General features: G+C 34.1%; 2 protein-coding genes across 5 annotated transcripts in view; one reads left to right on the top strand and one right to left on the bottom strand.

Annotated features, from left to right (window-relative positions):
* LOC129942623 (serine/threonine-protein kinase 10) overlaps nt 1-21749 on the top strand; it is a 62357-nt gene that overhangs the window by 3872 nt on the left and 36736 nt on the right. The window lies entirely within an intron of this gene.
* Nucleotides 19120-19539, bottom strand: LOC129949492 (protein GVQW3-like). Its single transcript, XM_056060994.1, has one exon. It carries the CDS (start codon nt 19537-19539, stop codon nt 19120-19122), a length of 420 nt encoding a protein of 139 aa, XP_055916969.1.

Here is a 21749-nt window from a genome sequence, read left to right as displayed (position 1 = left end):
ACCGCCACATAATGGCACGTTAAAAACATTCGAATAAGTAAAAATCACACCCTTACCCGATTATTACATAAATAATGCAATAAACCCGAGAACGGCAGACACAATGAGCGATCTGGCAACTTGTTTTCGATTATTATTTGTCAAAACTTTTTACAACACCAAAAATTTGGAATATCTGAATAGTAGTTACCCAACACATTATTTATGAAAAATAAATGTATTTAGATTTGAAACGCTCTATGCGCTAATGGGGAGATATAATTTGAGAGTAATTAATTTACTTACAACTTTACTTTTACATTGTAAAACAAAAAAGGATCAAGTTGGCACTTGTAAACATTTTAAGTCTAAGCTCAATTGAGCTGTTCTTAAAACATTACCTACCTTGATTAATCTAATGCTAAAAAGCAGGATCATCAACTCTAAGATGACGGATTTTTGTACGAAAAGGTCTGTCGGGAGAGGCACCCCGCAAAGCGGTGTTCTGTCCCTTCTCCTGTGGAACAAAGTGGTTAACGAACTACTAATATCCCTTGAGAGGGAAGGCTACAGAGTGGTTGTGTATGCCGATGATGTTACTATCGCCGTCACATCCTAATACACTGAGAGACCTCCTCCAAAACCAAATCAATATGCTCCCTAGATGGGCTGATCACTGCTTGCTTAGTATTAATAATCAAAAAACAGACCTCGACCCCAGTAATTGTACCTCCTTTAATAAAAGGTGTATCACTAATTTTTACCAATGAAGTCAAATATCTTGTTCTGATATTGGACAAAAAATTAAGTTGGAAAGCTAATATTAAGGAAAGAGTTAAAAAAGCTACAGGAGCTCTTTTCCTTTGCAAGAAAGCCATAGGAAGTAAATGGGGTTTTCAACCTCGCATAACGGCTATACACATCCGTCATTCGACCAATACTTATGTACGGGGTTGCAGTATGGTGGACTGCACTGGAAAAAGTCACATATTACGACAAACTCAGCAGAGTCCAACGCACTGCATGTTTCTGCATAAGCCGGGCAACAAGAACCACACCCTCAGCAGCTTTAGACACTCTCTACCATCCGACACCCCTCTACACATTCAGCAAATAAGTGGAAGCGAGTACAGCTATAAGACTTAACGCCTTATCACAATGGACCAACAACAATGTGGGGCACTCTATCATTTTGAACCTCTTTTGTTCTATACCAAAGTACATAGACTGCACAATTCCAATACCCCAATTTATAAAAAAAGGACCAGGTATCCATTCCATCCAGAGATGAATGGGAAGACAAAAAACTCCTGAATGACAAATGCATCCATTTTTATACAGATGGATCCAAGACAAATAAGGGACTTGGTAGTGGAGTGTACTCAGAAAAGCTTAATCTAAGCATCTCATTCCGCCTCCCTAATCATTGTAGCGTCTTTCAAGCGGAAATTTTAGCGATCAAAGAGGTTCTCTCCTGGCTAAGAGAAAACGTGATATCAACTCCTGATATCCGCATCTTCTCTGACAGTCAGGCTGCTATAAAATCTCATGACAGTGTCTCAACCAAATCTCTAACGTCTCTCGATTGTCGATCGTCTCTTCCGGAGATGGCGCAACAATTTAATATTGGGTGCCGGGCCACAGAGACATCAAAGGAAATTGTAAAGCCAATGAACTCGCTAAAAATGGAACCTTCATACCTATTTCACCTGAAAGGGAGAAGATAGGTATACCGATAGCTACTTGTAAACTTCTGCTAAAAGAAACAGCTTTCGCGATAGCAAATTCTAGGTGGCACAATTTACCAACATACGCAGCCACAAAACTCATATGGCCTTCACTGGACCTAAAGCCCTCTAAAGACATGTTATCTCAATGCAGACTTCATATTAGCTTCTTAATAGGTGTCCTTACGGGAAACTGTCTTATAGGCAGACACGCAATACGACTTGGTGTAGCCTCAAATGACTTCTGCAGGAGCTGTATGGACGAGGAAGAAGAAGAAACAATCCCTCACCTCCTCTGCACTCACCTTGCTCTTTCACTAAGACGCAAACTTCATCTGGGAGACTACTCTTTTGATAATCCCAGTGAACTCGCTTTTTTAAAAAGCTGAAAATGGTTCGACTAGTGGGAAGTAATTCTCAAGATTCATGTGGTATCACAATGGGCCTTTTTTTTTAGCCTAAGTGTGTGGATTATGAATCCGCAGCCACTTTAACCTAACCTAAAGCATTACCTTAACTAATCCATTTATGTAATGTACATATTTTGTTTCCACCAATCAATAAATTCAAGTAAGTCTAAGTCTTACTTTCATACTCAACTTATGCTTTGGAGTACAACAATTATTAATGAATGGAAATTGAGTGTATACTTCTTTTTTTACTAAAAAACTTTCACACTTAAATCAATTCGTTGTCTCGCAAGATCAAGAACTACCCTATTATTCTATTGTAGGTATGTACTATTAACATCAATTTTGGGATTCGCAATTTTAGAATCGTAGTGATTCCGAATGCAGATGCCTCTTTTAATTGTTTGTGATTTAAAAAAAAGAACTCTGAGGATCTGGTCTTGAGAATGCTATAATCGTCTTTAATATTATCAAAAACAATTATACATTTAAAGTCGTTCCAAGAACTTACCAATAAGTTTTTGATAATAAATTGTAAATATAATTAATCGTTTCTAGTTTCTTTTTTGAATTCATTTTATATCTAAAGTTTTTTTTAATGGTATTTGGCTGATACCAGTTTTACACAAATATCAGTTATGTATATAAAATTAATTAAAAGTTAAAGTTAAATATTTATTTTGTATTAGCCCCAAGTTGTTAAGTGATGGTTTTAAGCACCCAAACTAAATACTTCCAGTTTAAACACATCACAAAAGCTAAAGGTACTTAGACAAAGTTAGTTCTATATGGCAATTACACAAAAGTGTAAGATGTCAAAGACTGTTTCACTCACTAATCTCATCCAGGAAAGCGAGGCCGTTTATTTGAAACCATTCATCAGCAGTAATAATAGTTATCTTGTTTTGATGTGCAAATATTAAATTAGCGTTAAACACACACTTCAACGCAGCAGGAAAATGTGCTTACTTCTCTAAATGTGAAGACTTTTAGCTGTATTAAATAATACTAAACCTCAATATTTTCGTAGATATAAAATTATCAAGGAAGTCAAGGTAGTCTCCAACGTTTTATTTGATAAAAAACTAAACCCCTCATCATGTAGGTACATATATAAGTGAGCATTTGAAATAACAAATAAACTGATGCACATAATTAAATTTAAGGTCGTCTATGGTTGTTATGTACATTATGCTAGTTAAGTCAATTTCATTAACATATTTCTTTTCTTTTTTTTAGTAGGTATTAAGTTTTCTTTTCACTTGCTGAACTTATACCGAGGATTACGACCTGGGCTCATTTGAAATTCACACCATGAAACGAAATCAATAAGTTGAACAACAATAACGTTTTATTTTTTAATTTTATTTCCAATTTCAATTGCAATATTGCAATTTACTAAAAATTACGTGAGTCCAATAAGACTTTCAATGTAAAATCTTCATATAAGTGCATAGTTACTAAAATGTACGTGATTATAGTTAGTTTAACAAATTCATAATCATATATGTACATTCAGCTTGATATCCTTGAAACGGTTCAGATTTTTGAGAAAAGGTAAATATTTATGCAGAGAAAACCTCCTGTTTTAAAATAAAAACAAAACTTATACTCTTGGTTATTTGCCTTTTAACCTTAATTCCAACAATTCCAATGATTCTGTCTGTCGGGGACATGCTATGCATTTAGTAGCAATAAGAACTCAACTACGATTCATAGGTTGCAGCAGAAGTCATGGTACCGCGTGTACATGAATGTATCAAGTGACAAGACATGTAGGTAGGCTGTGCATAGGTATACATAGTTTGCGAAACAACAGAAATTCCATTCAATGCCGATGGAGAAGCTAGAATTATACTTTACATATGTATATAAAAGCAGAGTATAGTACCTACATTTATAGCTGTGGATAGTTGGTTTCTTGTGGGGTATAAATGTATCGTCTTGCCTGCAACCAGCCCAGCCAGACAGCAAATAGACCGTGTGCGCTTTAAATTTGGCCCCCACACTCTGGAAAGGAATGGCGTGAAACCCGTTATGAAAATCTCAGCGTCCAGCTTTTTTCTGTTGTTTGTGCCTTGGCTTTTGTGCATAAGAAGAGTGAGAATTAATAACATATGTACATGTGTTAGATGGTTCTAAAGATATGCAATGCATGTGTAATAAATTAAAAATAAATCAATACAAAATAAAATCGCAAACATATCTCTGGGTCTTTTTTAAGGAATTAACAAAAGAAAGAATGTGCGATATATTTTTTTTTTTTGATTTTGGATATGGTAAACGATCTCTTAACAAAAAGAAATAATTTTTAAATACCATTCGGATGTTAAGCAATCATGACTTCCTCTTCTGTTTCTTAAATTAACCAAAAGCCACTTGATTCCATTCAAAGAAAAAGAAGAAAAAAAAACATTTTATACATAAGGTATGTATACATATGTACCTATGAAACAAACTGCGGTCAGGTTATATGAAAAGAACTTTATGTCGAAGAATAAGAATCTGGGTGATATGACTATAGAATGGAAGTACGTACATATCTACTCTTACACAAACTTTAAGTAAACCTACTTCAAAATACTTAGTCTTCTTTTTTTTCTTCATCCGTTTTATGTTTGTTCAAGCAAACCAAACGGACCCAAGAGTCAAGTGAATAGGTGCAGTACTATACTTTGGAAGGGGATATTATACTCTTAGTAGAACCACAAATGATTTGTTCTTCTCACATTATAAAAAGATTGTTGTTAAACCATAAGATAAACGAGAGTGGTATTTAATGAAATACAGATGTACATAATGTAAAATAATTTAAAAAAATATGAACATTAACTTAGTGTGTAAGAGATATTTTCTTGAAAGTTAATCACGAATAAAATTAATTTTTAAATAAAAAATGGGAATATTATGTCAGAGTACATGGTTAATAAATATCGTTTCAAGTTTTGGATTTCAGTATTCCTTTAAAAAAAATATTTCTATAGTTGCGGGCAACAATTTAAATAGTTTTTACTTGTCTAAATCATCGCATAAACAAAAGAAGAATCTTGAAAGATACAATTTTTAACAAAAATAGGCACAAAATGAATATTTTGCGGACAATATTAAAGACTTAACTTTCATTTAGCTTTATTCTTTAAACTCACACCAAGTAACCTAGTTAATTTTTCAGATGTCAATATTTTTCGAACTTGAAACTTTACCTGACTATCTTTAACTTGTAGAAAATTAAAAATAGCAACAAGTTACAGGTTCCTCATAAGTCGTGTTTTCTACTTATTGAAAAAGCTCCTATTCCGTTTCCAGTACAACAAGGGCTCCTTTTATATAAAACTTTGTGTAAATATATGTAAACTTTATACAAATAAACACATTTATGAAGTTTAGCTTTCAGTTGAATGAAAAAACACGATTATCTGACATTTTTACATAGTGCTACTTATCAGTCTTGACTTTATTGTGAGGGAAATTTTTCTTTCTAATCAATTTTCCAACAAATTTGAAAATAAAAACATTGGAATCAGCTGTTCTGGAAAATTAATTTCCTTCCGGAAAATATAAGAAAACAAATGTGCAATTACACTTTTTTTCCTCAAACAAAATTCTTTGGGTGATTTCCGATCGATGGAAACATAGTCAAACATCGTTTCAAAAATTTTGCCGGATCGATTTCAATGGCGCCTAAGACAATTTTTTGTCAATTATCTTCAAGACTCTTACGTACTCTGAGCCTGCCCATTTCACATATCAGGGGAGTCATTTCGTAATTTCCGAAACGATAATCGTCAAAACGATTATCATTAACGATATCGTCAATAATTTGCTTCACGCAATTTTATCACAATGCTTTATCACTATCGTCTCGTTCAATCGTTTTCAGTATAAAGGCCCAACTATAATAGGCATAAGCTAGCATATGCGCGCATATTAAGTAAACGTGCGAATACAAAGAATCTCAATACGAGTGAACATAATGGAGTCTAGCTCCGTTTCGTTAAATTTTTCTCAGTTTCGTTAACTTAAGCACACTTAAGCAAGAGCGATCCCAGTCGCTCGCCGCATACGTAAAATCTGACATGTAAACGGTGTTTTTTTTTAGAGCTTGAGAACTTTTTTTTAAAAAAAAAAGCATAGAATTTGCAAAATCTCATCGATTCTTTATTTGAAACGTTAGATTGGTCCATGACATTTACTTTTTGAAATATTAATTTATAATTAATTATTAATTTCATTTAAATGTTGACCGCGGCTGCGTCTTAGGTGGTCCATTCGGAAAGTCCAATTTTGGGTAACTTTTTCGAGCATTTCGGCCGGAATAGCCCGAATTTCTTCGGAAATGTTGTCTTCCAAAGCTGGAATAGTTGCTGGCTTATTTGTGTAGACTTTAGACTTGACGTAGCCCCACAAAAAATAGTCTAAAGGCGTCAAATCGCATGATCTTGGTGGCCAACTTACCGGTCCATTCCTTGAGATGAATTGTTCTCCGAAGTTTTCCCTCAAAATGGCCATAGAATCGCGAGCTGTGTGGCATGTAGCGCCATCTTGTTGAAACTACATGTCAACCAAGTTCAGTTCTTCCATTTTTGGCAACAAAAAGTTTGTTAGCATTGAACGATAGCGATCGCCATTCACCGTAACGTTGCGTCCAACAGCATCTTTGAAAAAATACGGTTCAATGATTCCACCAGCGTACAAACCACACCAAACAGTGCATTTTTCGGGATGCATGGGCAGTTCTTGAATGGCTTCTGGTTGCTCTTCACTCCAAATGCGGCAATTTTGCTTATTTACGTAGCCATTCAACCAGAAATGAGCCTCATCGCTGAACAAAATTTGTCGATAAAAAAGCAGATTTTCTGCCAACTTTTCTAGGGCCCATTCACTGAAAATTCGACGTTGTGCTCGTTAGTAAGCCTATTCATGATGAAATGTCAAAGCATACTGAGCATCTTTCTCTTTGACACCATGCCTGAAATCCCGCGTGATCTGTCAAATACTAATGCATGAAAATCCTAACCTCAAAAAAATCACCCTTTAGATACGTGAGCAAAATTGCATTATGGCTATGCAGTAATTTCGCAAACTTAAGTGAATTTTCGTTGGGTTTTTGACATAAGCTTATGTTTGCTTATGCCTATTATAGTTGGGCCTTAAGTTCGTTTAGTATATTCAAAATGTCAAAATGAACTCAACGAAAGATAATGCTTGTTCAATTACTTGAAAATGTTATTAAACTTGGTTTTGCTCTATGGGAAATTTTGAAAATTTGCAAAAAATGTATTGTTATATAAACATGCCAACTATTTTGTAATGTTTATTGTTATTGTCACTTTTTGTGTTTTTATTTGTTGCCGCCAAAGATAAAACTATAATATCAAAATGTTTGTTCAATGTCTCATATTTTTGTAAATCAACTGCAGTAATAAACCCAATTTGGTCCAAAAGAAGGAAGTGAAGACTTAATTTTATCCACAGGGAACATAACTTGGCTTCAAAAATATTTGTTGTTTCCAAAACTAATTTGGATTAGTGCTTTCTGTAAGAGCGATACAAAAATCGTTGCCTGTCGAATATACCAATGTTCCTACGCCCCAAAGTTTTAATAGTTACAAAAAATTTTAATATTGAATGTATATATTTACATTATGTATGTAGAACGACAACCGTTTGGCAAATTTATTGTTTATAATATCATTATAAAGTCCTCATTTGCAATTCCAAAACTACAATTGTTTTATTTATTTAAGAACAATTAAGAGAGATTACTAATGTTTTGTATATAAAAAAATGAGTAACCGAATTCATTGTATTTTTTTGAATTTTTATTTTCATTTTGTAACAAAACTAAACTACATCGAAACTTTTTTGCTTCAATTTGCTTAGTTGCCAATGGAAATTAATAGCAGACGATACCTACTTAGCTATCGCGCAAACGCTATCGTTTTGACGATATCACTTTGACGATTATGGTCTTACGTGAAGTGAGACTATCATCGAAACGCTATCGTTTAGCGATTATCGTTTTACGGAATGACCCCCCAGGTTTCAATTCGAATAGCATGTTATTTTGGCATCTGTCATCTTTTGACATTTCACAAGAAATATCTACGCCATTACTAAAAATTGAACGAAACACATTAGACAGGTTAAGACAACATAAGGGACTTCATTTGCAGTCAACTGCATTCTTTGAAATAAAACAACAAATATAAATTAAATATGTATGTCATATAGTAATGAACTTCAGCTTTCAGTTGATTTGATATTTAGGGGTATTTTCTTGACTAACTTTCCAGTCAACTTTCCATAAAAAGTTTACTTAATTTAAAGACAATTTGTTGGCAGCTGGATAATCAGATTCTAGAAACTTGGCTTACTTTCAAGTCCCTTATGTTGTCTCAACCTGCCAATTGAAATCACTACAAAAGTGATGAACATTTTTCATTCATAAATCGTAGTTTCGGAATAAAAGGTTGCTCACCGTGATTTAACACCTTAAGACTTTTTTCTTTGGATCCACGCGAAAATTTCGAGCAATTCACAACCAATTTAAGTACTTAAAGATGGAATTTGTGTAGTTATGAATTTTAGAATTAGAATTAGAAACATTTTATTCATTCATTTTTTCATTTCCAACTTAAAACTAGTACAATAGCAAGTGTAAAAAAAAGGAATAAATAATAGCTATCATTCTTTAACTTGAAAGTTATTATTGAATGATACATTGTGATGTAATTTTAATTTTACAATAATTAGAAACTGTTGTAGGGTGACAATCAGCAATACAAATAATAAAACAATGGTTCAATGAGTTAAGTAAATTAATAAATATTTTAAAGATAGTATAACTGAATATAAAAAGAGTAGGTATATACATACATTCATAGGTAATAAATAATTCATCATAAAATTCATTCAAAAACAACAACAAAATGGTACATTTTTTATGATTATAAAACTATGATACAAAATTTAATAATAGTTATCAATAGAATTTAAATCAATTGTAAAAAGCCAGTCTTTTACTCTTTTTAAAAAAATAGTTTAAGTTTTGAATTGTTCTGATAGACAAAGGTAATTTATTAAATGACTTTGGTGCTGCGGCAGTATAAAAGTTAGAGAAATGAGTCTTATGGGCAGTGGGTTCATTGACAAGGTGCATGTTGTTTATTCTTAGATTATATAACTGCTAGTTTCTACTAGGAATATTACCGCTTTGCTTGAAAAATTCTTTAAGTACTCTGAAAATATACAGATGTCTCAAAGGTAGAATCCGCAATTCCTTGTATAAAGGCCAACTTTCAGTATAACGATTTTTGTTGCAAATAATTCTAATAAGATGTTTTTGGGCAATCAATAACGGCCTAAAAGTATTTGCATAGAAACCACCCCAGCTAGATAACCCATATTGTAATTTAGAGTGCGCAAGACCATAATATATTGAAGTTAGAACCTTTTTAGAGCAGAATGGTTTGAAAAGATACATTTTTCGCGTTATGAGCATCAAATGATTCTTGATGTTGTAACTATGATCTTTCCAATTAAGGTTTGAATCAATTGTTACACCTAAATATTTAAAATTATTCACAGAGTCAATAATGAAACAAGAATTGGAACAGGAACAATTGTGAATTGGAAAGCTAAATTGCCTACAACTCGAAGCATGAAAAAATATATTGTGATTACAGACTGGATGGCCAGATGTTTTAAAAGTCATGAATTTAGTTTTTTCACTAATTATTAACTTATGGTTAGAAAACCAAGTCCTTAGAACTTCGAGATCTTCTTCAATTAGTAAAACACAATTAAAATCCGAATTAGACTGGTAGGTAAATGATATATCATCATCAAATGCCGTCGAAAGGCCATTTAATCGAAGCTTAAAAATAGAGTTAATATATATTAGGAAGAATAAGGGGCCGAGTATACATCCCTGTGGTACTCCATTTTTTAAAAAACGAGCTTCACTTTGTGTACCGTTGATAATAAGTTTTTGAACTCTTCCCTTTAAGTATGATTTTAACCACTGAAAAATTACTCCCCTAAATCCTGCATTATACAACTTACCTAAAAGTAAATCGTGGTCAACCATATCAAAAGCTTTTGTCATATCAATAAAGAGAGCCATTGTAGATTTATTGTTATTCAAACTGCCATAAAGCTGACTGCATAGCCTAAGAATTGCATCTTCGGTTGATTTTCCTGAACGAAAACCAAATTGATTTTCACTAAAAAACTTATTTTTATTCAGGAAAGAAGTAATTCTATTAATCATAAGTTTTTCAAAAATTTTTGAAAAAGTAGGAAGAATAGAAATAGGTCTGTAGTTAACCATATTTTTCTTATCTCCCTTTTTAAAGAGGGGAATAACCTCAGCGCATTTAAATTGTTCAGGAAAACAGCCCTGTTCAACACTTAAGTTAAATATGTAACTCAAAACATCTGAAACATAGAATGCAATTTTTTTAAGTACGTTACTAGATATTCCACCTGAAGTGCAAGAATTTTTATTTTTTAAAGGTAGAATTTTTTGTAGGTTTCAAAAGAGGTTATAGAATTAAACGCAAAGCTATTTGATTGTATGAATTCAGCATCTGGACAATGTTGATTATAACAATCACAATCATTACCGGTATTACTAGATGGCTTTAATATTTCAGATATTTCAGTAAAATATTCATTAAATTTATTTGATATACAGTTAACATCAGTTAGAGGAACATTATTAACTACAATAGTTTCTATTACGTTTGGCTTTTTTGTTTTACCTAAAATGCTGTCAACAGCCTTCCATTCATCTTTTATATTGCCTTTTGATTTTTCAAATAAGTTACAATAATACTTTTCGCGAGTCAATTCAACATTGGAATTAACGGCTTTACAAAGTGTGAGGTAATACTTTTTTAGCTTTACATTATTTGGATGTTTTTTTAGCTTAATACTAATTGTGTTCTTTTTTTTAATCTGCTTAAGGAGACTCTTATTCATCCAAGGCTCTAAAAATTTGTTTTTATTAGAATTTTGTATCGACGCAGAAGTACATGACTCTATATGTTTTTGCAAGATTGTGATAAAAATAGTAAACGAAGTTGATGGGTCCGTTTCCGAATAATCCTGATCCCAAAATTCATGCTTCAAAATATTCCGCAATAATATGTAATCGGTGGTATAATGCTCTTTTCTTTGTGTTACTGAAGTAGAATTCCGATTATTTTGTAACTCATTAAATAAAATAATCGATTTATGATCAGTAGTATTTAGGTCCAGAACACTTCCAAAAAATTTGGATTTATTGCTGACTTTAAAACGAGTAAAAATGTGGTCAATGCAAGTACTTGAAGATTTAGTTACGCGAGTTGGTTCATTAATAATTCCCTTTAGACCATTAGAAGCCATAAGATACAAATAATTATCACTGTCTTTTTCGGATACGTTTAAGATATCAATGTTAATATCCCCAATCAAAATTAAATTACAAGTCTTATTTATGCAAAGAATTTGACTGAGTTCCTCTATAAACAAACTTTTACGCGTGCAATCTGTAAAAACATAACATTGTATAGTTTTCGTTTTGATAGCAAAACGACAGCTTTACAACATCCGCGCTGCAAATGTCGATGTTGAGAATTGGTGAACAAAATTTTCATCAATGTAAACTGCGACACCACCTGACGAATAAGATTCATTGCAACAACTAAAAATCGCATAACCCGGTATATTATAAAGGCTTATTTCACTCTCATAAACCCAAATCTCTGTAAGAACTATTATAGCTGGCAATTTTTTTAATGACTCAATGTGAGAAGGAAATTAGAAAAAAAATTTCTGAGACTACGGATGTTTTGTTGTATACAAAAGCAATCATCTATAAAACTACTAAAAACTGGCACTTCACAAATACTTTGAACTGAATACGGAATAGGATTAACAATACTCATATTTTATCAAAATCAGAAATATAATTAATTCTTACAGAATTGTCACCCTCACTCCTCCTCATAAAAATATTTCCATTCCTAGTCCAAACGTATTTGACTCCTTTCGTAGTTTTTAGGGCTAGCGCAGTATTTAGAAGTTGACACATAGCTGGGAGGCACATAGCTGCGATTAGGCGAATTGGTAATGCTGCAACCTTAACCGTAAAGGCCATTTAGCTATATTATTTTCCATTGTTTATATCTTCCTCTTTGAATCCATTAATTTCTTTTCAAAAATGTTCCTTTTTATTTATCAAAATGAAAGATCTTCTTGGAAACTAATATATATCCTAAAATACCATATTGGAAACTGTTTGTTTCCAACTCAGTGTGACGTTTTAGATGCGGGCCATGCATTGATAATTAATGCACAGTACTAATAGTTGAAAGGATCTTTCCAAGTCAAGATTGTCAATAAGTGTAAAAGTCGTTAGAGCAGTGAGATCCTTTGTTGAGTATTATAAATTAATATTGTCAGTCTGGCAACACCATAAATCTATAAAGCTTTTATTAATGATCATTAAGAATTATGTATACCTAATCTCTAGTTTGTAAGAATATGAAATAAAACACTCTTGTATTATCCATTGAACCATAAAGGTCTTTTTCTGTAGTTACAGTACACCACATCCTTAAAAAAAGTCTTCTAAGTCTATGACTTTGTGATAGATTAGGACATGTACATAAAAGGAGTAAAAATGTCACCACTTGCTCTGAATTTATGCAGCTTTTGTAAAAACCGTTTACGTAACCTTTAAAGCACAATGCATGCCTATCTATTAAGCAGTGTCCAATTAAGATATGTACCTATTACGGAGGTAATGAGCAACTTACCAAGTTGAGATGTTCAGTTCTAACCTTCACGTGCATTATCAAATATTGAAGAAAAAACAATTGCAACCGCAACTTATCTTCTTTATTTGAGAAAAATTTTAAAAAATCCTCAAGTAAGCTTTGTCAGCATTTTTTAAATTTTTGTCGTCTCAGCTAGCAATGATTTTTTTTATTCAGGCTATTATTTGTTCGTATATGTATTTCCTTTTTTTTTGTCTTTTTCTTATAATTGCAGGTAAAACAGTAACATTGTTTTGAATTTTCACTGCAGACTTTATTACAATTTGTTGGTCTAGATTGGAATAAATGTCTTTAAACAAAATAAAAGTATAAAAAAGGAGAGAAAACATAGAGTTACAAACATTTTTCTTAACCCAAGACAATTTCTTTACAAAATGGAGAATATTTTACCAGACGGATTGGAATTTAGAATCTAGTCACCTTTCCCAAAAACAAAATACTGAAGCTCTTGGAGAACCTTAAATTAATAAATTAAAATATAGTTTGATTATAATTCGCAGTTCCTAGATGTTTAAATATACCGAAAAGCTTAATTTTCAAAAATTCACAATTTATTTTCACTCTATTTCTGATATTCACAATCAAAATCGCATCGTATGATGAATCAATCAATGACCATAATATCACACTTCATTTTTTGTCTTCTCTTGGGAACAACTATTCAAAAAACAAGTCACGAAAACAAGAACAATATAAACAAAATATCCACAAGATACATCTACGCATAATATTATCGCTTTCTCTGTAGGTATACGAGTATAAAATTCATTCCATCAACCAGTCTAATTGACATTTCATTGCGCATATTTTGTCTTCTTTTTCTTTTTCGTATTTTTATTTTTATTTTTATTTTTTGGCAAAACGAAGAATGTTAAAAATGTTAAAAACATAACCAGCAACAAATTGTTTGTTGTTATGACGGACGGACGGACAAGAAGGCAAAATAATGGAGAGGAAAAAAAATATATATTTTGTGGGCGATGACAGCCGACACAGCAACAAAAAACATCTGCGTGGAAAGGTCGGTCGCTTAATAGTTTTCACTTTATAAGTTGCTCTAGCAATACCAGTCCCAGCAAAAGTGGCGGCAGGTTGCAAATAGATGGAGTCTCACATCAATCACGCTGTTGGCAGGCTAACTGGCTCTATAGTGGCTAGGCTGGCTGGTATAGTGGAAGAAGTCAGTGTTGGTTCGGTATGTTCCTGTTGTGGTGCGAGTATTTCTCCGTACCGTAGTTGTAGAAATGGAAGGCAATTGTAAATTTACAGAGTCCGAAGGAGAAATTTCCGAAAGTTACTTGGCAAGATTCATTGAGAACAAAACTACGAAAAACAACCAAACCAGCAACCAGCCAGCAGAGCAGCGTGTTATATGTGAGATGGTGGGGCTGATTTTATTGGTTTTTTGTCCAAGGCTTGCCAAGGCACCCATCACACTACCTACATTCGTACTCGTATATGCTGTGGAATGACGCTGGCTGGTTTCTTCCACGGCTGGGTGGAGACGGAGAGTTATATTGTAAAGATGAACGAGATTCTCCTCCTTGAGTCTTTTTCATTTTGTCATTCATTCGTTCGTTCGCAGTTTAAGAGCTGAAGAACTCGTACATTCGAACACCTGCGGTGGTGGATCAAAATTATCACCTTTTTAATTTGCCATCCGATATTAGATGACCGTGACCGTTTATTTGTTTTTCCAATCTCCATTGGTACTTTTTTGAATATTTAAATCGATTCCACTGACCGCGGGTTTGCTGACCTCAAACTGATATTTAAGAATAACGTTAAATACTTACGACAATACCCAATCGAATGTAAATTTTTGATTTGTTACCAATTCCATGAAGAATAAATCACAGATGTAAAAGATGATAAACGGTTTTATATTTGTTTATTGTTCTTGGTATGGTTTTGCTATTCTTTTTGACGTTCTGTGTTATTCACATTACATTTAAATCTGAAAAGAATTTACATTTTTATTAATTTTACATAATTTAAAATGTATAAAGGGTGTCTTTTATTTCAAAAGAGACAAATTTGCGCTATGGCTTAGTAACAAAATGGATATACATAAATAGGATTTGTATCTTATCTAATTGCGTCACTAGGCTTTTTCAGAACTTGTTTCCTTATGCTTTTAAAGTATAATTTAGGGAAAACCGATTGGTTGTTTTTATTTTTTCTTGTTTATCCTCAAACCAAATGCATCATTGTAACCTCCGCGGGTCCCGAAGTTACCTTCAACTTACCTCAATATTAACAATTCTCAGGGAAATTCTTATAATTCTTATTATTTATGTTTATTTTTGACATTTGCATTCAAATGAAGACTATGAATGATTTGAACATTGTAAGTGAAACTTTTATGTCTTATTTTTTAGAATAAAAAAAGTAATATAAAACATAAACAGCATAGTTTTAATTTAGATCAAAAAAAGAAGACACAGTATGCTAATTATGATTGAGAAGATTTAAGTGTGAAACAAATTTGATATGAATTTAATGTTAAAACTTTTGGAAGAAGAGAAATTCTTTTTTTTTATCTCGCTATTTAGTTATTTTTGTAGTTTTTGATATTTGTTGTTCTTATTATGAAAAGTGTGTGAGCTTATTAACCACAAAAAATAACTTTGCAGTGTTACAAATTCTCGTTAAATATTTAAATTATGTGATATATAAATATCAAATGCTCAAATTATGAATAAATACTTCAGTTCGGTATAAAAAAAAACGTCACATTGACGAAAGCTTTATAGATGATGTTAAGCTTAAAATATGTTGATGGTGTATGACTTTCTTTTCTGATTTTACATTTTTATGGCAGATTTTTCTATTCCAAGGCTTTTGGAATTTATTAATATAAACGACAACCGCGGCCTATATTTCTCATCTATTTATGTTATCATTTTGAGACTTAATTAGAAGAAGCTTCAATCTGATAGACTGATTTTATAGAGTAGAATTTCAAAAATGTCTATGAAAACTAAACTTGTGGGGTGTTTTAAATCTGTAGTCATGTAGCATCAAAAATGTGTTCCTCCAATGGGTTGGTTCCCTATTGTCCATTGAAAGGGAAATTGACTGTTTGGAACTCCGACGAACTAGTTTATTTGAAGTACCTACTTGAGTTTTTATAGTATTTTTTAATAGGTAATATCCCAGATCTTAAGATATTCTCGTCTTGGGCTCCAAGCCTCAATGCCATAAATGAAAACCGGGATGTTGAGTGTTTTTTTTAGGTTGACTTTTGCTAGAGAGTGAACATTACTAATCAATTGCCTTCTAAATTTAAAGAAGTAGCGATTTGGAAGAGTTAGACCATTGTGTCATATCTGCAAATTTCTCATGCCAAAAAACGCCAGTTAAACTTAAAACTCCTACGAGAACCGTTTGGCAATATGAGAAAGCCAACTGGGACGGTCTCAACGAATTCTTCAGGAACTTTAACTGGTCACTATGCTTCCTCGATAGTGACGTAAATCCCAGTGCAGATATGATTATAAACTTATTTTTTGCGGAATGAGAAATTTTATCCCGAATAGGGTAAAATCTATCAAACCCAAAGAAAACTCATGGTTTGATTCGAGCTGTAATGGGGTTATTAGGATCAAAAATGTAAATTTCCGGAATTACAAAGCCAACCCAATTGAGGAAAACCGGAATAAGTTCAAACAAGCTAGAAAGACCTGTAACGGACATATACGACGCATTAAATTTTTGCATGACCAGAAATTACGGCAAAAAATACTACAATGTCCCAATGGTAGTAAAACTTTCTGGTCATTTGTAAAAAATGTGCGCAACACTACGTCATCGTCAGTTCCTACGCTCGTTAACAATGACACTCCCTACATAAGCGCGATTGATAAAGCCAATTTGCTTGCAGCACAGTTTGCTGTTAATTCGATGCTGCCAATGAGTGACATGACTCCGCCTGTACTTGAAAGCGTAAACGATTCTATGGGACGGATCTTCTTTCGCACTCGTTCAGTTACTAGAGTACTTAAAAATCATGACATTCACAAATCCGCTGGCCCGGATAGTATCCCCGCTATTGTTCTAAAGAAGTGTTCTTCAACGCTGGCAAAACCACTGCGTAAGCTTTTCCATCTGTCTACGCTACAGGTCGCTTTCCGAGTGGATGAAAAACTGCATTTGTCCAGCCTGTTCCTAAAAAAGGCGAATCCTTCTCACCATCTAACTATCGTCCAATTGCACTTACGTCCCTTCTTTCCAAGGTCAAGGAAACACTGATAAATTTTCAGCTTAAGAAATATCTTGAAGAACGGAAGCTTCTTAATGACCGGCTGTATGGCTTTCGTTGCAATAGATCCACTGGTGATCTCATGGTTTATCTCACCGAACAGTGGAACAAATCTTTACATCGTTTTGGAGAAAGTAAGATTATTGCACTTGATATTTCAAAGGCATTTGATATCGAAAATGCGTGCATTTGGTTTTGATGAATAACTTCTTCGTTGGGTTAGAAATTACCTTTCGGAACGTTCAATTCAAGTAGTTTTGGACGGGTTCAAATCTGATATCCACAAAATAAACGCTGGTGTGCCCCAGGGCTCCGTTTTGTCTCCGACACTTTTCCTTATTTTTATAAATGATCTTTTGTCTGAAACTTCTAACCCACTTATTTGTTTCGCTGATGACAGTACCTTCAGCTTTTCATATTCGTTTCTAGATTTTCATCCTTGTTCTTCGGATGTGGACTACCAACGGTAGCGTATGATGAGCTCATTAAATTCTGATCTTGACAGCATTGTCCAATGGGGAATCAAAAACCTTGTAGAATTTAATGCTTCGAAAACTCAATGCTGTCTATTGTCACAAAAGCCTAACCTTCCCCTATGCCACTATCCATGAGTGGTACTTGCATCGAGGAGACTGAACAGCTTTCAGTCTTAGGTATGTGCATTACAAACCACTTGTTGTGGAGTGATCACATATTTGACATCGCCAAAAATGCTGCTAAGTGTTTAGGTTTTCTTCGAAGGTGCAAGAAGTTTTTTACTCCTACTGATCTGGCTATAATCTATAAAGCCTATATTCGTCCGAAACTCGAGTACAATTCCCATATCTGGGCAGGTGCTTCTATAACCTACTTGAGTCTCCTAGACAGAATTCAAAAGAGAGCTCTAAAGATGATAGGTGACCGTTGTCTAACTGAAACTTTTGTATCTCTCGAGCACCGTCGTAAGGTTTTATGCCTGTTATTATTTTATCGCTTCTTTCATAAACAATGCTCTAATGAAATAGCCAGTTGCATTCATAACCTCAAACAATTCAACCGTAATACCCGTTCCTCTAGGAATGCTCATCAGTTTACCCTTGAGCTTAATTTCGGACGTACTGTAAAGTACAGAGATTCTTTCTTCAGTCGCACCACACGAATGTGGAATGCTTTACCAGACTCAATGTTTCCCACTTATTATAATATGCAGACATTCAAAACCAATGTGCATCGGTATCTCCTTTCTAATCCTCTCCTCCCTTCTTAATTGCTCGCACTGTGATTTATCATGATAAGGGTACTCATATCCCCTTGAGAGCGCGTATAATATAAAAAAAAAACCATAATTACATCTATGTTTAGGATTGTTAAAGAAATGATGAAATCAGACGCAATCTTCTCTCTGGAATATAGATTTCAAAATTATAAATGATTTGTGGGCCTTTGATACGGTATGAAAATATATCAGGGACAAACAGTACACATTGAACTGAACGCTTTTTTTTTTAAGAATCAAGTCCAATCAAAACACATCTTGACGGATATGAAGGAATATCAATTCTCCATTTTAGTTGCCTAACAACAAATCTTGTGAAAGCCTTTTGAACTCTTTCAACACGAGTTATCCCAATGGAAGCAGAAGGAAGCCAAACAATTGAACAATACTCAAGGATCGGACGAACTAATGGCTCCTCCAAGGCTGATACATTTCTCATAGCGGTGTTCTAGTCTAGTAATGCCATCTCTATAGACTGATTCATCAAGCTCCTCAAGATACCCATTTACAGCTTCGATTACTTCTTTATTGTCCGCAAATCTCTTACCACCAAGCCATTTTTTTGAGGTTAGGAAACAGATAATAGTCACTCGGGGCTAGGTTTGGAGAGTAGGGAAGATGCGGCATCAATTCAAACTTCAGATCGTTGATTTTAGCCATCGCAAGAAATGTTTTTTCGAATCAATTTTTGGTCGGCTGTTAGCCAACGCGGCACCCATCTTGCGCAGAGCTTTTGCATACGCAAATGTTGGTGCAAAATATTTTGCACACGTTCATTTGACATCTTACAGGTCTTAGATATCTCATGCACTTTTAATCTGCGATCTTCCAGCACTATTTGATGGATTTTTTCGATCATATCTGGAGTTGTGACCTCAACAGGGCGTCCTGAGCGAGACTCATCAGAGGTGCTCACACGACCCTTTTTAAACTCGGAAACCCACTGCTTAATGGTTGAATATGATGGGCAGGATGTCTCCAGTGTTGAGTCCATCTCTTCTTTGATTTCCTTCGTCTCTAACCCCTTCAAATAGATGTATTTGATGACAGCACGATTTTCCAACTTTTCCATTTTTAAGAAAAACACAGAGGCGCCTTGTTCAGTGTGCTCTCAAAACTAAACTAACATGGTGATCGGGCGGAAACTATAGCTACAAGCTATCTAAAGATGTTACTATAGAACGCCACCTCAAGGTAGGCCTAGTGGCGCCATCTCTTGGTCAGGCCGGAAACTTTTCAATCCACCCTCGTATGGTAGTTGTGGATCATTGGAACTAAAATATGATGTGCCGTAAACAAACTACATTTTGTGATATTTAAAGGATGGATATTCCTATCACACCAATCAGATAAAACATTTAAATCATTTTGAAGATTTTGCTGATCAATTGTATTTTTCATACAAAGACAAATTTTCAGGTCATCAGCATATATCAAACAAGATTATTTTTAAGAAGACAGGGGATATCATAAACAAATATATTGAAAAGAAGTGGTCCCAGATAGCTACCTTGAGGAACTCCTGATGAAGCTTGTATGATATTAGAGAAGAATTTCACACATTGTGTTCTTTTATAAAAGTAGCTGGAAAGCCATTTCAGAAGCAATCCGTGAATGCCAAAAGCTCTAAGTTTAGTTAGAAGAATTTCCTGGTAACCAGATTCTAATGAATCGACGACATATTTACAATAAAGCATGAGATTTGTTGAAGTAGACTTGCCTGACATAAATCCATGTTGTATATAATATGTTCTCTTATATTAAAATACAAACGATCTTTTACTATAGGCTCAAATAATTTAGGTATTGCAGAGAGCTTAGTTATAGTGCGGTAATTTGTTACAAGATTTTTTGGACCAGCTTTGTAAATAGGACTTATAAAGGGTGATTTTTTTGAGGTTAGGATTTTCATGCATTAGTATTTGACAGATCACGCGCGATTTCAGACATGGTGTCAAAGAGAAAGATGCTCAGTATGCTTTGACATTTCATCATGAATAGACTTACTAACGAGCAACGCTTGCAAATCATTGAATTTTATTACCAAAATCAGTATTCCGTTCGAAATGTGTTTCGCGCTTTACGTCCGATTTATGGTCTACATAATCGACCAAGTGAGCAAACAATTAATGCGATTGTGACCAAGTTTCGCACTCAGTTTACTTTATTGGACATTAAACCAACCACACGAATGCGTACAGTGCGTACAGAAGAGAATATTGCGTCTGTTTCTGAGGGTGTTGCTGAAGACCGTGAAATGTCGATTCGTCGCCGTTCGCAGCAATCTTGGTGTAAAACCGTATAAAATACAGCTCGTGCAAGAACTGAAGCCGAACGATCTGCCACAACATCGAATTTTCAGTGAATGGGCCCTAGAAAAGTTGGCAGAAAATCCGCTTTTTTATCGACAAATTTTGTTCAGCGATGAGGCTCATTTCTGGTTGAATGGCTACGTAAATAAGCGAAATTGCCGTATTTGGAGTGAAGAGCAACCAGAAGCCGTTCAAGAACTGCCCATGCATCCCGAAAAATGCACTGTTTGGTGTGGTTTGTACGCTGGTGGAATCATTGGACCGTATTTTTTCAAAGATGCTAACAAACTTTTTGTTGCCAAAAATGGAAGAACTGAACTTGGTTGACATGTGGTTTCAACAAGATGGCGCTACATGCCACACAGCTCGCGATTCTATGGCCATTTTGAGGGAAAACTTCGGAGAACAATTCATCTCAAGGAATGGACCGGTAAGTTGGCCACCAAGATCATGCGATTTGACGCCTTTAGACTATTTTTTGTGGGGCTACGTCAAGTCTAAAGTCTACACAAATAAGCCAGCAACTATTCCAGCTTTGGAAGACAACATTTCCGAAGAAATTCGGGCTATTCCGGCCGAAATGCTCGAAAAAGTTACCCAAAATTGGACTTTCCGAATGGACCACCTAAGACGAAGCCGCGGTCAACATTTAAATGAAATTATCTTCAAAAAGTAAATGTCATGGACCAATCTAACGTTTCAAATAAAGAATCGATGAGATTTTGCAAATTGTATGCCTTTTTTTAAAAAAAAAGTTCTCAAGCTCTTAAAAATCACCGTTTATATAGAACTTCCATTCATCATTCATCAAGAAATTCGCCAGTACAGAGAGATTTATTAAAATTTATTAGTAGTGGGAACACTAATGTGAATTGACATTCAGAACCAGAGATGGAATTCCATCTGGATCAGGATTTGAGCTAGATTTTTATTTTGAGATACCATTAAGAATGTCAGTCTCAAAGAGATG

Source organism: Eupeodes corollae, chromosome 1 (genome assembly GCF_945859685.1).
Source record: "Eupeodes corollae chromosome 1, idEupCoro1.1, whole genome shotgun sequence".
Taxonomy (NCBI): domain Eukaryota; kingdom Metazoa; phylum Arthropoda; class Insecta; order Diptera; family Syrphidae; genus Eupeodes; species Eupeodes corollae.
The sequence above is the reverse complement of the archived record's forward strand: the minus strand, read 5'-3'. Positions and strand labels throughout refer to the sequence as shown.

What these genes read in the sequence shown, in the direction of transcription:
- LOC129949492 (XM_056060994.1), bottom strand. Translation starts at nt 19,539, where the DNA reads ATGGAAAAGTTGGAAAATCGTGCTGTCATCAAATACATCTATTTGAAG.